Raw genomic sequence first — 14,558 nt, forward strand, 5'->3', positions numbered from 1 at the left:
CTTGATAAACTAACTAGAAACTTGTTAAAATTAATTTGAATTAATTTGGAATTGATTAAATGTGTAGGGACTGGATGTTAATTGTTCAATCGTTGATCAAGAGGAACATTCTAGAATCTATGAAAACATATATTTACATCCTTAACTGATATATGGAAATGATTTAAATATAGATTAAATCTGATTATTTAATTAATTCAAATATGCTTTCTCTGCACGTTTGTTCAACTATAAATAGACAATTTGAGTCTTCATAAATTTCTTTCTTTCTCTTCCTTGTAGCCAGATAATTTGATTTTCTCAAGTGCTCTCTCCTCTCCTTGTATTTTAGTGTTTAGACTTTTAGGTGTGAGCCTTTAGATGCATTCTTAGTTTGGGTGCTAGATCCTTCCAGAAGCAACCAAAACTTCAAGATCTTCAAGTGAATCAAAATTAAATACAATTTTACTTCAAAGGTTAGTAATCTTATCCCTCTTGGTAGTTTAAATTCATAGTTTTGAAAGTAGGTTGCTATAATAGTAAAACGTAGATCTTAAGGTGCATGTACACTTAGGGTTATTTTAATTGCTTTTGTTGCCTAAATTTCGTGTATAGATGCATAGAAAACCCAACAATTAGTTCAAACCCTTTTCTCATCTCTCATTCTTGAACCAACATTGTAAGGCCTTTTTTTTTTCAAGTGTTATATTTTAACAAGCATATCATCAAGCACTATGTGTATGTCCTAATAATATTGAAGTGCAACTGCAATTAAGGTTGTTAAAATCATTCTTAGGATTGTAAGATTGTACGATCCTATGATCCCATTTAGATAAATCGATATCGATCATACTTGGATTGTTTTTAGGTGAGATAGAGGTTAGATCGTAAGATCAGTACTATTTTTTAAAAAAGTTATAATATTTTATCTTGGACTAACTAAGTAGATCACATATGAACCTTAGAAAACCCCTTTTGAATTATTATTGTTAAATGATGCATTGAAGATGTATTTTGCATGTTTTAAACTATTTATTGTTAACTGAATGGTTAATTGATGGATGTAAATATATTTTTCAAGTTTCAAGATGCTTTTGGTAGGATCTTACGGTCATGAAATGATTTTAATGACAACTTCTATAACACTTGTTATTTGTCACAACTATGGGAGGAGGTTGTTGGGAAGAGGTTGCCATATGCTAATTTAAAATAACATAGTTAAACTAAAAGTTAAAATTAAAATTGATCAAATACTATAAAACTACTTATTACTTTGTTTGTTAATTTAGGCTAGAAAGACCGGCTTGAGCACCTACTCAACGATACCCACCTAGGCAAACATCGGCCCTTGAGTTTGGCATGTCGAGTTTGACGAGCCAACCCGGGAACAAGTTGTAGAGGAAATAGTGTCTATTTCCTTCCCTTTGTCTTCTTCCCATTCGTCCCTCTCTTATTTTTCTTTTTCTTTTTCTTTCCCGACTCGAAATCCTTAATCCCTAGTGGAGGGTTGTTTGGCTAAAGTGCACCTCAGTAAATTCAACATTATTTTTTTGGCCTTTTAATAAAATAATAACATTCTTCATGTAGACAATAACTAATGAAAAAAAATGTATTTAAGCAATCCAAATATTTGGAATTAATGGCTTTCGTGTAAGAGACAGCCATTTTTTATTCTAGACTTGAATGGAATAACAACAATATTTTTCTCAGCTAGGCAGCATTCCTCCGCACTTACCATCTTCGCCCCAAATTCAATTCAAATCTCACTTCATTCTTAAATTACTGCTTAAATCACACCTAACGTCTTCTGGGTGTCATCTTCCTCATCGATATCGATCCGATCTGATCTGATCTGATCGATTAAGATCAAGAAAAATGGCGATGGCGAGGGCAAGCTCTGGCCTCGCATACCCAGATCGTTTCTTCGCCGCCGCTACTTACGCCGGCTTCGGTGGCTCCCCCAATTCATCTTCCAAAGGGGTCACCTCCAAATTCTCTAACGACGTCGCTCTTTTGCTTTACGCCTTGTATCAACAGGTTTTTTATTTTGCATTCGGTTTCGTTTATGAGCATCTTTCTCCATAATTCTCAATTGCTCAATTTTCCCGAAATCATTTCAATTGATCTAACAATATTTGTCTTCTATTATTAAATTACTTGCTTTGAACTTCATTAGCTCTGGGTTTATTGTAATTACTAGGAAAGGTAGGTATTAGATAAGGTTGTTAATTTGCTATGTGTTTTATACAATTGGGAATTTATCGTTTCGGATCGAAAAAACGAAAATTTAAGTGTGCTTTTTGATTTTTTTTTGGTTTCTTTTGCTATTGATGTGAAATGATAGATCCATCGTAATACTACAATTGTGCTTGCATTAGCTACAACCTCCAATGTAATTTATATTGAATATCTTTATGTGATAAACCCCTCTTTCAAGAGAAAGAGTTAGAACCTGATTTTGACCTCAAACCTAGTACTTTAAAATCAAAGCTTTGGTGTCAATTATTCATTTTCAAATGGAGCGAATGGCTGCAACACAGTACAAAATGTTAACTTTAGGAATTTTGGATTGAGAATCTTGTGGAACCTAATGATAATTGAACTTGCATACTCTTAGCTTGATTCTAAATTCAAATATGTTTCATGAAAGCTAATGATAATTTTGCAATTGATCACATTGTTTTCATGCTTTACTGATTTATCATCTCAGTTAAATTAATGGATCTACATTTTGTTTCAAATCAGGCAACTGTTGGACCTTGTACCTTACCAAAACCAAGAGGTTGGAGTCCTGTAGAACAAAGCAAATGGACAAGGTTTGTTTATACTTTATATCAATCTGATTTCCTTAAGTCTAAACCCTAATATGAATCAAGCCTTTTGTCACAATTTTAACACTCGTTCTTCATTACCCAATTTCATTTCTATTTCAAGATTACATTGTTCATACCCAATTTTATTTCTTATTTCTATTGCAGTTGGAATGGTCTTGGAAACATGGCTTCCATTGAAGCTATGCGCCTCTTTGTGAAGATATTGGAGGTATATTTTACATGATATATATCTTAAACTGGAATATATATATATATATATATATATATATATATATATATATATATATATATAACTATATATGCTCTAGAATCTTGATTAATTTTGTTTTATGTTTATCTTTTGAGTAGGAAGAAGATCCAGGATGGTATTCAAGGGCAGCAAACTATATCTCAGAGCCTGTTATAGATGTAGAGATGAATGTGAGTCTACAAAACCTTTTGCTATTTCTAGTATAACTTATAACAACAATCCTTTTGTAAATAAATAGGATATGCTATAATGAACAAATTAATAACATTTTAACTTATCTAGTGTCCTTTTGTGATGTAGCATGATCCAAAGGCAGATTTATCCATCAAGAATGAAATTAGTTTACCTGAAACAAAAAGCATTCCTACTGAAAATGGAAACTCTGTAGAAACTCATGATAAAGATATAATGGTGGAAGGATTTGGATCTGTTAGTGTTTATGATCAATGGGTTGCCCCTACTGTATCTGGGACCCGCCCAAAGCCCAGATATGAGGTATTAGTTATAGTTATATCATCCTACTTCCATTTATTCATATTACAACATTCTTTTTCTTTTATTTTACCTTTTTTTAAACTTAAAACTTTGAAATTGACAGCATGCAGCAGCTGTTATTGATGATAAAATGTATGTATTTGGTGGAAACCATAATGGGCGTTACTTAAATGATCTTCAAATACTTAATTTACGAAATTGGACATGGTCAAAGGTTGAAGTCAAACCAAATTCTGAGGCTTCAGTCATAGTAACTCCTTGTGCAGGGCATTCTTTGGTCAGTATCAAGATCTTTTTTTATAAAAATTTATAAAGCAATGATTTTATAAATTTGTAAATAATTAAGATTTTTGATTTTGTAGATACCATGGGAAGGGAATAAGCTTATATCAATTGCAGGACATTCAAAGGATCCTTCTGAAGTTGTTAATGGTTTGTTTGAATTTTTACTATTAAACATAACTTAATTGCAATATATAGCTATTTGTTCTTATATGTATAATTTATATCTTTTTAATTTTTATTGAAACAGTGAAGGCATTTGATCTGCAAACGAATACTTGGTCAACTATGAAGACCTATGGAAAACCTCCTGTATGTGTTCTTAATCATTTTCCATTAGCTTTTATTTCCATTAGACATTAGCATCAAACAATATTCCAATATATAGGTATTAATTGTTTTCTAAAACTATAAAAATTCTACACATGAAAAGTAAGATTTACTTATGTTTATGAATAAATGATGTCTGTTGGAGTAAGTTTTGTATAATAAAGACTGTTTCTTTTTTGGACTGAATCAACTGTCTGAATAATAGTAAAATGACCATTTTACCCTTCTCAACATATTCGTCAAATTTATGCTAGAAATCAAATCAAACAACAAAACTCAACCATTTGTTATTGATGGACTTTAAAGTTTAAACATATTTCTGTTTTGTGTTACTATTGCAGGTTTCACGTGGAGGTCAATCAGTTACAGTTGTGGGGGGTACTTTAGTCATTTTTGGTGGACAAGATGCAAACCGAACTCTCTTGAATGACCTGCACATTCTAGACTTAGAAACCATGACTTGGGATGAAATTGACACAATGTAAGTTAACAAAATGGCCTATTTTTTTATTATAGCATCATACTTTCATTTCTTCTTATTATAAAAACTTATAAAACACAAATAAATGAAAGTAGATTGGTATTTATTGCAGAGGCGTGTCACCTTCTCCAAGGTCTGATCATGCTGCAGCTGTGCATGCAGAGAGATATCTTCTTATATTTGGTGGTGGAACTCATGCAACATGTTTCAATGATCTTCATGTTCTTGATTTAAAAACTGTGAGATAAACATAACATAACATAATATAACGTAAATCATATCTGATGTTTTAATAATATCCTTATGTGAAATTTAAACTTTGCTTATAATTATTTATATTATGGATTTTTTATAGATGGAATGGTCAAGGCCAAGTCAACAAGGAGAGATTCCAAGTCCACGAGCTGGCCATGCTGGCGTCACAGTTGGCGAGAGTTGGTTCATTGTGGGTGGTGGAGATAACAAGAGTGGTATGCATAAATTATAATGTATTTCAGAATTAAACATTATTTTCTTTTTCTTGGGTCATATAATTAAATTATTGCTTTATTTTGTAGGAGTTTCGGAAACCGTTGTCCTTAACATGTCTACTTTGTCTTGGTCGGTTGTTACAACTGCTGAAGGACGTGTTCCTCTTGCTAGTGAGGTATTTATTTATTTTTTATCTTTTTTGCAAGAAATATTAATTTTATGATTTTCTTTGGTTCAAGATAGGATATGATAGAACAGAACAGGCTGTACTGTGTTTGACATGCACTCGACTGGGACTGAGACTTAGACCGAAGTCAATGAGACAAAAAAAAATTGCAATTTCTCGTCTCACTCAAAAAGGTGGGACATGGATTCACTCTCAATCTCTTGTATGTGCAAAAAGACATAAATACCCTCCTCATCCTCATTATAGAAAATAGCCCTAGAAAGCCTGTGTAGTCTAGTCCCATCCCATGTAAGAAATGCAGCCTTCGGCTGCGTTTCTTACACAGGACTCGATTGGACAGTACTGGATAAGCTTTCTAGGGCTAGTTTCAATGATGAGGATGAGGAGGGCATTTACGTCTTTTTGCACATACAAGAGATTGAGAGTAAGTTCATGTCCCACCTTTTTGAGCGGGACAAGAAATTGCAATTTTTTTTTGTCTCATTGATTTCGGTCTCAGTCTCAATCCCAGTTGAGTGCATGTCAAACACAGTATAGCTTGTTTCGTGTTATGCTATGAAATAAAGAAAGGCATTGAGAAATGAAATGACACCCAAGTGATATGTGTAGGGGTTGAGTCTGGTGTTGAGCTCATACAACGGTGAAGATGTTTTAGTTTCTTTTGGAGGATACAATGGGCGATACAACAATGAGGTAGGAAGTGAAGTGAAGTGAAACTTCATAAAATCATAATTCTTGTTTTCTGATGTTTATTATTAAATAGGTGAACTTACTGAAACCGAGTCACAAATCAACCTTGCAAGCAACAATGTCTGGGATACCTGCCCTTGATAGTGGTTCTGGTGTACAAAATGCAACAAATGGCACTAGAGATGTTGAGTTAGAATTTGAAGGTGGTCAAGATGGAAAAATTAGGGAAATCAGTATGGATAATAATAATAATCATAATGAACCACAGGTATCAATATTAATTATTATTAGTTGTTGTAAATTGCGATGTTTGTTACAATTTACAAATACAATTAACTGTTGCAGACAAATGAAGTTGAGGAAGTGAGTGAAGGTTTAATCTCTAGGCTTAAGGCAGAAAAGGAAGAACTAGAATCTCAACTTAATAAAGAAAAGTCACAATCACTTGAACTTAAACAAGAACTCATAGAAGCTGAATCCAAGAACACAGAATTATACAAGGTAAAAAAAAAATTATTGACATTTGACAATAAAAATCCAACTTCATTTGTGAATTATTTACAGGAACTCCAGTCTGTACGTGGTCAACTTGCTGCAGAACAGTCAAGATGTTTTAAACTAGAGGTAAGATGAAGGGGCTGAATGCAAGAAATAACATTTTATTTATTTATTTAATTTGAGTGTTTTTTAATTATGAAATGATGAAAAATAAACAGGTGGATGTTGCTGAGTTGAGACAAAAGCTACAAACAATGGACACGTTGCAAAAAGAACTTGAAATTCTTCAAAGACAAAAGGCGGCTTCAGAAGAAGCTTATGCAAAACAAAAACAGAGCTCAGGTGGGGTATGGGGTTGGCTAGCCGGGCAGCCGCCCCCACCTGCCCAAAAACCAAATAACGCTTCATAATTTAGATACATACTATGATTTTATTATGTTCTAAATCCCTTTTTTGTTTTTTTTTTCTTTAATATATATATAATCTTTTGTTTCCTTTTTTATTTTGATTCGGCATAAGGTATTTAGAATTTGAGATAAATGCTGCTTCTATTTGTTCATTTTTCTTTTTTTGTTTGGGATTTTGGAAGTTGAAGGCTTTGTTTGTTTCCCGTATTAGACTAATGATGATGACATGGTGATGTGTCGTTATTGTTGTACATGGTTTGAATGCACTTGTTTATGAGAGAAGATGGATTTTTGGATTTTTTTTTTCTTTTGATGTATTCAATTTGTATTATGTTATCATTTGATGAATTGTGTAGTTTGTTTGTTTGTTTGTTTGTTTTTGGTGCATATAAGCAAAGACGGTAGTAATGATGTAGTTTTATATTAATTTTTTTCCAAATTTTTTAAATTTATTTTGTAGATCTCTTTGCAAAAAGAGTTTGTATTTGCACCTGCCAAATGGTTCTATACCTTATGCATCACATGAGATATAGATCAAAGGCATATAAATTATATGGCTTAATCACACAACCATTTGAAAATAACTTATAACCTATGTTTGTCGATGAATATGAGTCATTTTCTTGTTTATATCGGAACAAACATAGACATGAACATTATGTTTAGGTATGAATGTAGGCCATTTACATGTGGTTAGTTCTTATAATATGGTTTTCTAACCCACCTTTGCGGCATGGCTTGCCGAAGTATTTATGTGTTTAGACATTGTTTGACAGAGTTTAAAAATCAACTTTTAGGTGGTGGCTTATAAGCTAGTTTATGAATTAATATTGTTTTGTATAAAGTAGTTGAAGCTAGATTGCAAATGTAAAGTGTGTGTATATCAATGTTCTAAATTTTTTGCCATAGCTCCAAGGTCTTAAGATGTATCTTCATGAGACCTAGACTCTGCTTTTTTCAGCTGTGTGGAAGTTCGTAACCATGCCAGCAGCAACCGAGTTTCTGTAAAATTCGACGTTCCTCTAGAGAACTCCGAAACAATCAAGTATCCTTGAGAAGTCTTCGGAGAGATCAAAAATACTCTATGAGACCCCGGAAGACGCTAGAATATTATGGATGACCGTGGAACAAATCAGAACGATCTGGAATAATCAAGAAGACACTAAACGAAGCTAGAACGACCCGGAAGACTTTGGAACGATCTAGAACACGCTAGATCACACAAGAACGATTTAGATAATGTTGGGACGACCTAGAGATTTCTAGAGCATCGTAGACAAGTATACCATATTCTAGAGTCTTGTTAAATCCATGTATATAATAGGAAGAGTCTAGACTAGTCAAGAATGATCTGGACCTAGAAACTTCCATTTAAGGAGGTGTAAGGCGCCTATAAATAGGAAGGATGCCTCATTTGTAGGAATCATGAAGAAGTTGCCTTGTAAAGAGTTATATAATAGAAGTTTTCTTGAAGTGTCCATTGTTATAACTGTTGCTTCTTAAGTTCGTTAGTATATCTAGATCGTCGAAGTTAGCCTGACTTAGTTGGAGAAGCACTAAGTGGCACACGGTATTGAGTAGTCTAAAAGAGTCATCCCATGACAAGTGGTATCAGAGCAAGAGTTCGTACAAGCAAGAGATCATGTCTATGGAAGGAGGAAGTAGTGAAGTAGCAAACGTGCCCCCTGTCGTTGAGGAGAAATGAAGAAAGTCCAAGAAGAGGGACCAATCGATAGATGCCTTGGCAAGCTTAGAGAACAAGCTTACAAGGACAAAGATTAACGTCGGTGAGATCCTTGAATGGAAAGATACCGTCGATCAGTTTGTTGCTGGGATAAGTGACACTAGCGATGGACTGAAGGAGAGCATCGATGTCGTCAAGGAAGAAGTCTTTAGACTTATCAACACTTTGCGGAATGAGTTCCGTGAGAAGGTAGACGCATTACAAGCCGAAGTAAACTTGTGCAAGGCAGTAATCGCCAGAGGGACCTTGAAAGAACGTTGCCACACACAAAGGCACCCAAACCATTGAAGTATGGAGGTAAGTGCGACCCCAAAGTCAAGTGAAGGACGACAAGACGAAGGTAGATACAACCGTACTTTATCTATGCGAGAGTGCAACTCTATGGTGGCGAAGGAAGCATGGTGATATTGAAAAAGGATTATATACCATAGACACATGGGAATAATTCAAGAGGCAACTTAAGAGACAATTTTGCCCACATAATGCTGAAGACATAGCGATGAAGAAACTTCGTGGGCTAAAGCATATTGGATCCATCCGAGACTATATAGTCGAGTTCACGAGCTTGATGATAGAGTTACCCTACATACAGGAGAAGGACAAACTTTTCTATTTCATGGATGAACTACAATCTTGGGCCTACAACGAGCTCAAGAGGAGAAATGTCAAAGACATCGACGAAGCTATTGTCGTGGTAGAAGATCTAATGGAATTTCGAAAAGAAAGCACGGTTAAGAAGAATAATGGGGGAGAACAAACTATGTCAGAACCAGAACAAAAACAAAACACACCCAAACCTTTGAATACGAAAGGAAAAGCAGTCGAAGGAAGAAACTGAAGAGAAGAACGAAAGGAGATCAAGTGCTACTTGTGCGATGGTGCTCACTTGATCCGAGACTTTCCGAAGAAAAAGACATTTTATGCGATGGTGTTGCAAGAAGAAGAAGAAAAAGAAGCTCACATGAGTTCCATGCAACTTCTGAACTCTATGATAAAAGACGAGACAAGGGAATCAAAAGGGAGTGGTTCTAAGGTAGGAAGTCTCATGCTAGTCGAAGCCAAGTTGAATGGAGGAAAGAGTAAAGCGCTAATAGACTCAGATGCGACTCACAACTTCCTTTCTGAAAACGAAGCAAAGAGATTGGGAATCCACTACCTGAAGAAGAAGGCCAGTTGAAGGTTGTCAATTCTCCCTCCAATCCTATCTTGGGAGTTTCAAGGGGAGTACCCATGAAAATCGCTGAATGGGAAGGGAACATTGACCTAGTAGTCGTACCAATGGACAACTATAACATAGTATTAGGAATGGAATTCCTAGATGGAGTATGTCCATGGCCATTTGAAAGTGATAACACGATGCATATTACTAAAGGTAAAATCATTCACATCGTACCAATAGAAAGGAGTAGAACAAGGTCTCGAACGCTATCATCGATGAAGTTTAACAAAGACCTTAGGGAAGTTGGGAAGATTCGGGAAAATACCTTAAGTTGGAAGAAGGAAGATGATTCACAAGCGACTAGTGATCGAACCAGGAAGTATGTGAAACCAAACCACATAGTTCGAGATGTCGACACATGCCGGTGCAAGACGGAGTCACGATCATCTTTAAGAATTCCTCCAATATATCATGAGGCTACGAGAAGACCCACAACAGGCGAGGAAGTAAGAAGACAAGTGACACATGCTAAAAGACTTGAATAGGACGTCAAGGGTTTAAGTGGCACACGATATTTTTACTAGTCTAAAAGAGTCATCCCGTGACAAGCTGGTATGACCACTTTCAGACTGTTTAAGGTGCTAGGTGTTCTTGTGGTACTCATGTTCTTGTCTCTGGAACTGTCCACACCATTGTTCTTCAAGCTTGTGAGAGATATCTTTGGTTTTTTGGGTGGCTCAAGTCCATCATCAACTCTTTGGACGATGGCAGGTATTATGTCTAACTAGCTAGGTGGGAAGAACTCTCAGAATAAATAAATGTTGATAATATGTTAAGTCTTTTGGTAAATTTGGTTACTATAAATCTTGATTTGACAAGTCTGTTGCCCTTTTGGTTAGTATTACTATTGCTGGTTTGTGCTTAGAAAATTTGCCCTACATTTTGTAATTTTGCATTTCGATTGCACCAATGTAATACTAATACTGAATGTTGTGCTTTATACTGAAAATGCCTTTTTATTACTATTACATTTCTTGGTTTGTCCATAGAATTCTTGCCCTACATTTTGGTAAACCTTAGACTCGTTACAAAATTTCATTTTCAACCAAAACTCAATTAAAAAAAAAAAAAAAAACTCATATTATAAGAAATGGAAAAATCAGATTTTCATTTTGTGCTTCTAACAAACAAACATTTTGAAGGCAAAAACAGTGCATATAGGATACAAAGCCACAATGCTCCATCATCTAATATTTGGATGACGAAAAAAAGTTGCAAATAACTATCCCTTCCTCAACCGTATTATGATCGTCTGATGTTTACCTTCCCTGCAAAATATTTTATGATACAAATACCTCCCCAATGAATCAGAATACTCATTTGTTGTCCGATTTTGTTTACCCGATGTTCTTCCGTCCATGGATCTAGTCTTTACCACCCTCCTAAGAATTGTTAGGGGTTATGATAGGGCAGGACCTTTCAACCCCGTTTAACATGACAACAAAATAATTAATCAACCTCGTAACTTTTACTTATTTATTAAAAATTATATTTTTCAAATTCCAACAATTTAAAAAGATTATCACATTATAAGATATTTATATTGTAATATAGACAAAAAATAAATGCTTATAGTACCATATTTGGATTTTTTTTTATTTAGTATTTTAAAAATTAAAGTTATAAAAAAATAAAATAATTCTCTTGATAAAGTATTCGGAAAAAAGGGACCAAAATAATGTCATGAAAATTTCATTACGTATTAAGATTTAAACTAAAAGAAGACCCGGCATGCCGTTGGTACGGGTTTGGATTGATGAGGATAAATGACAATGTAACAATACATTGATATTATTGACAATTAATTTGAAAGTACACTTCTATAGCAGTAAAAACTAAAGTACATTGTGTATATTTGTGTATTGACATCTTGATGCCATTAGTAATTACTTTACGTACAATCACATATCAGTTTCAATAATACATGCATTATTCACGACATAACATTTACTGTCACATATAACATTAACTGCCATGAAAGACGTGAATCCTCAATCACTTTAAAAAATTATGAAACCAATTTGCATGATATTTACCTGATGCACAAAGATATACAAAGTGGCCATGCTCTCAATTTTATGACACATGGCTTTAGTAAGCGCGTGAAAATTAAAGAAAGTATAAAGTCAATATGACTACAAATAAAGGAAGGTAGAAAACATAGCAACAACCATCAATAACATTTCAAGGTAGAAATGGAGATTTAAAAAGAAGATCGACATATGAATGAACGACTTGCATACACATTCTCAACTTACATATAGAGAAGGTTCTTCATTCCTAAATTACTTAAAAACATTCTCGACCTGTAAATAAAAAAGAAACTTCATCTTGGGGGCATTTAGATAACAAAGAGCTAATCGATTTGAGATTTAGATTCAGAATTAAAACCGTGAATCTCAAATATATCGATCTAAGGTGCATCATTGTTGTGCCTTGATTTTAAATGATTACCATAAAAAGTGGTTTCTTTCTAGATTTTTTGGAAGTGAATCTATCTCAGGTTTCCTCAATATTCTTTCTAAATACACCCGAAAATCTCAAAACATTTCAAGATTATGAACTTTAACTTCAAACATTACCTTTTCAATCTAAGATAATATCAATGTTTTTTGCAAAATTGGATAGATTTCTAACTTTGAGGATCGATCATCCTTTAACAGAAAAAATGATAAAACAATATTGTATTAGTAGGTAGATGTCATAAATCATAAAAAAGAGAAGATGACAGAGGTCGGTGTTGGATATTAGCGAAAAGTCTTCAGATTTAGGGTGAGAGAGAGGATTAAGGAATCGGTGGTTAAATGAGTACAACGCCACGTAACCCTAAGCTGGTGGAAATTAGAAGGAGGCAACACGTGTACAACTACAAATTCAAGGCTCACTCCTACACAATATTTTTAAACATAACAGAGGATTAAAATTATAAAAAAGTAATAAGGGACAAAAATTGACAAAAGCTCATAAATTGTGCGGAAAAAGTCTGAAGCGAAGGAACTATACTGTTTCTAACGTCTATATGTATTAATATATAGGTTCAGGTTCATTTGAGACCATTCTAATTTTGTAAGACCGTAAGACCAAATCTAAAATAATTTTAAAATGCAAAACAAATGGAAAAATCTAAAAATTCTATTATTTTCGGAACTTGAATTAATTAAAAAAAATATAAAAAAATCACGTTTTTTTTGAAAAATACATGAAATATTCTAATAGAATATTACACTGTACATATTCTAAAAAATAATTTTAAAATGCAAAATAAATGGAAAAATCTAAAAATTCTTTTTTTTAAATATTATTTTAGGAACTTGAATTAACTAAAAATAAAAAATAAAAAAAATCTCGTTTTTTTTGAAAAATACGTGAAATATTCTAATAGAATATTACACTGTACATATTCTAAAAAATAATTTTAAAATGCAAAATAAATGGAAAAATCCAAAAATTCTTTTTTTAAATATTATTTTACGAACTTGAATTAACTAAAAAAAAATGTGTCTCATGGTCTCACAAAATTAGGCCGTCTCACATGAACCTAACCCTTAATATATATATATATATATATATATATATATATATATATATATATATATATATATATATATATATATATATATATATATATATATATATATATATATATATATATATATATATATATATATATATATATAGTTTTATAACACATCTATGGGTGAGATCGGTTCTAAAACAAGATCAAATTGAACCGGAACTGAAAATTTGAGAACAAAATTTATGGATATAGAGGAATCGATAACTTGAACTAAATTATATATTTGGTTCCATTTTGGTTCACCAAATATGTTGCTCACTCATAGTTGTTCAGAGCCGAAAACAACCAATAGAGTTTGAATATAATGGGGCACAAATGAATCAAAAAAAAAAAAGAAAAACAAGTTGGTTCAAAACAATTTTAGATACCGGTAACAAATATTCATTACAAAAAAGTGTTTAAATGCATATTATAATTTTCCTCTGCGAGTTGTAAAATCTTGGAAACGATCATTTCAACTTTATTTGTTACCTTTGTTAATTTTTCTTTTCCGATGACACAAAATCAAAGAAGCATTAATAAAATCATCATCGATCTGGTTTCTTAAGTCCAAGCTGACAAGCTTTATAGCCGAAAATATCTCTCCACCGTCGATACAACAGGTAATAAGAGACGTGTTTTCTTTTTTCCACCATGACCCTTGAAAGATCAACGATTCCATTCAAATTAGAAAATTAGAAAACTGGTCATCTTCTTTCACAGCATCATAATAATAATCAGGTTGTTGTGCAAGATTCCTCCTTTCCACTTCTCTAAAATCATTTGGATAGAACATAAGCATTTTTAGTAAGTTTGATGCATTAAATTGAGAAAATGAGTAACAAGGGCTCAAAGGTGTCATATATTTAAGCATCTTGATGCTTATCTTGCTAAAATGGTCACGAAACTCTTGAAGTTGCATATCAAGAACCATGGTAAAGATATCAACTTTATAAACTTTGGTTCCTTGTATAATTCTTGACATGTCCACTTTTTCAATTTCATACTTTTCACAAAAATCATATACTTCCTCTAAAAGATCTTTAAACCCATCTCTAAAAAAAATTCAATTTTTTCTTTGTCATCTCCACCAATGAAATGACTTCAACTATGTTTTGATCTTTTTTTGAAGAGA

General features: G+C 33.1%; 1 protein-coding gene across 1 annotated transcript; it reads left to right on the forward strand.

The window, feature by feature from the left end:
- Positions 1-1,623: 1,623 nt before the first annotated feature.
- On the forward strand, positions 1,624-7,202 carry LOC111884523 (acyl-CoA-binding domain-containing protein 4). Its single transcript, XM_052767230.1, has 17 exons — positions 1,624-2,016; positions 2,725-2,795; positions 2,958-3,021; positions 3,162-3,233; positions 3,364-3,558; positions 3,662-3,835; positions 3,921-3,990; positions 4,091-4,152; positions 4,512-4,651; positions 4,764-4,890; positions 5,007-5,121; positions 5,209-5,297; positions 5,919-6,002; positions 6,073-6,267; positions 6,345-6,500; positions 6,564-6,623; positions 6,716-7,202. The coding sequence occupies exons 1-17, from the start codon at positions 1,855-1,857 to the stop codon at positions 6,905-6,907; spliced, it is 2,028 nt and encodes a 675-aa protein (XP_052623190.1). The 5' UTR covers positions 1,624-1,854; the 3' UTR covers positions 6,908-7,202.
- Positions 7,203-14,558: the final 7,356 nt, after the last annotated feature.

The sequence above is a fragment of the Lactuca sativa genome, chromosome 9 (genome assembly GCF_002870075.4).
Source record: "Lactuca sativa cultivar Salinas chromosome 9, Lsat_Salinas_v11, whole genome shotgun sequence".
NCBI lineage: Eukaryota > Viridiplantae > Streptophyta > Magnoliopsida > Asterales > Asteraceae > Lactuca > Lactuca sativa.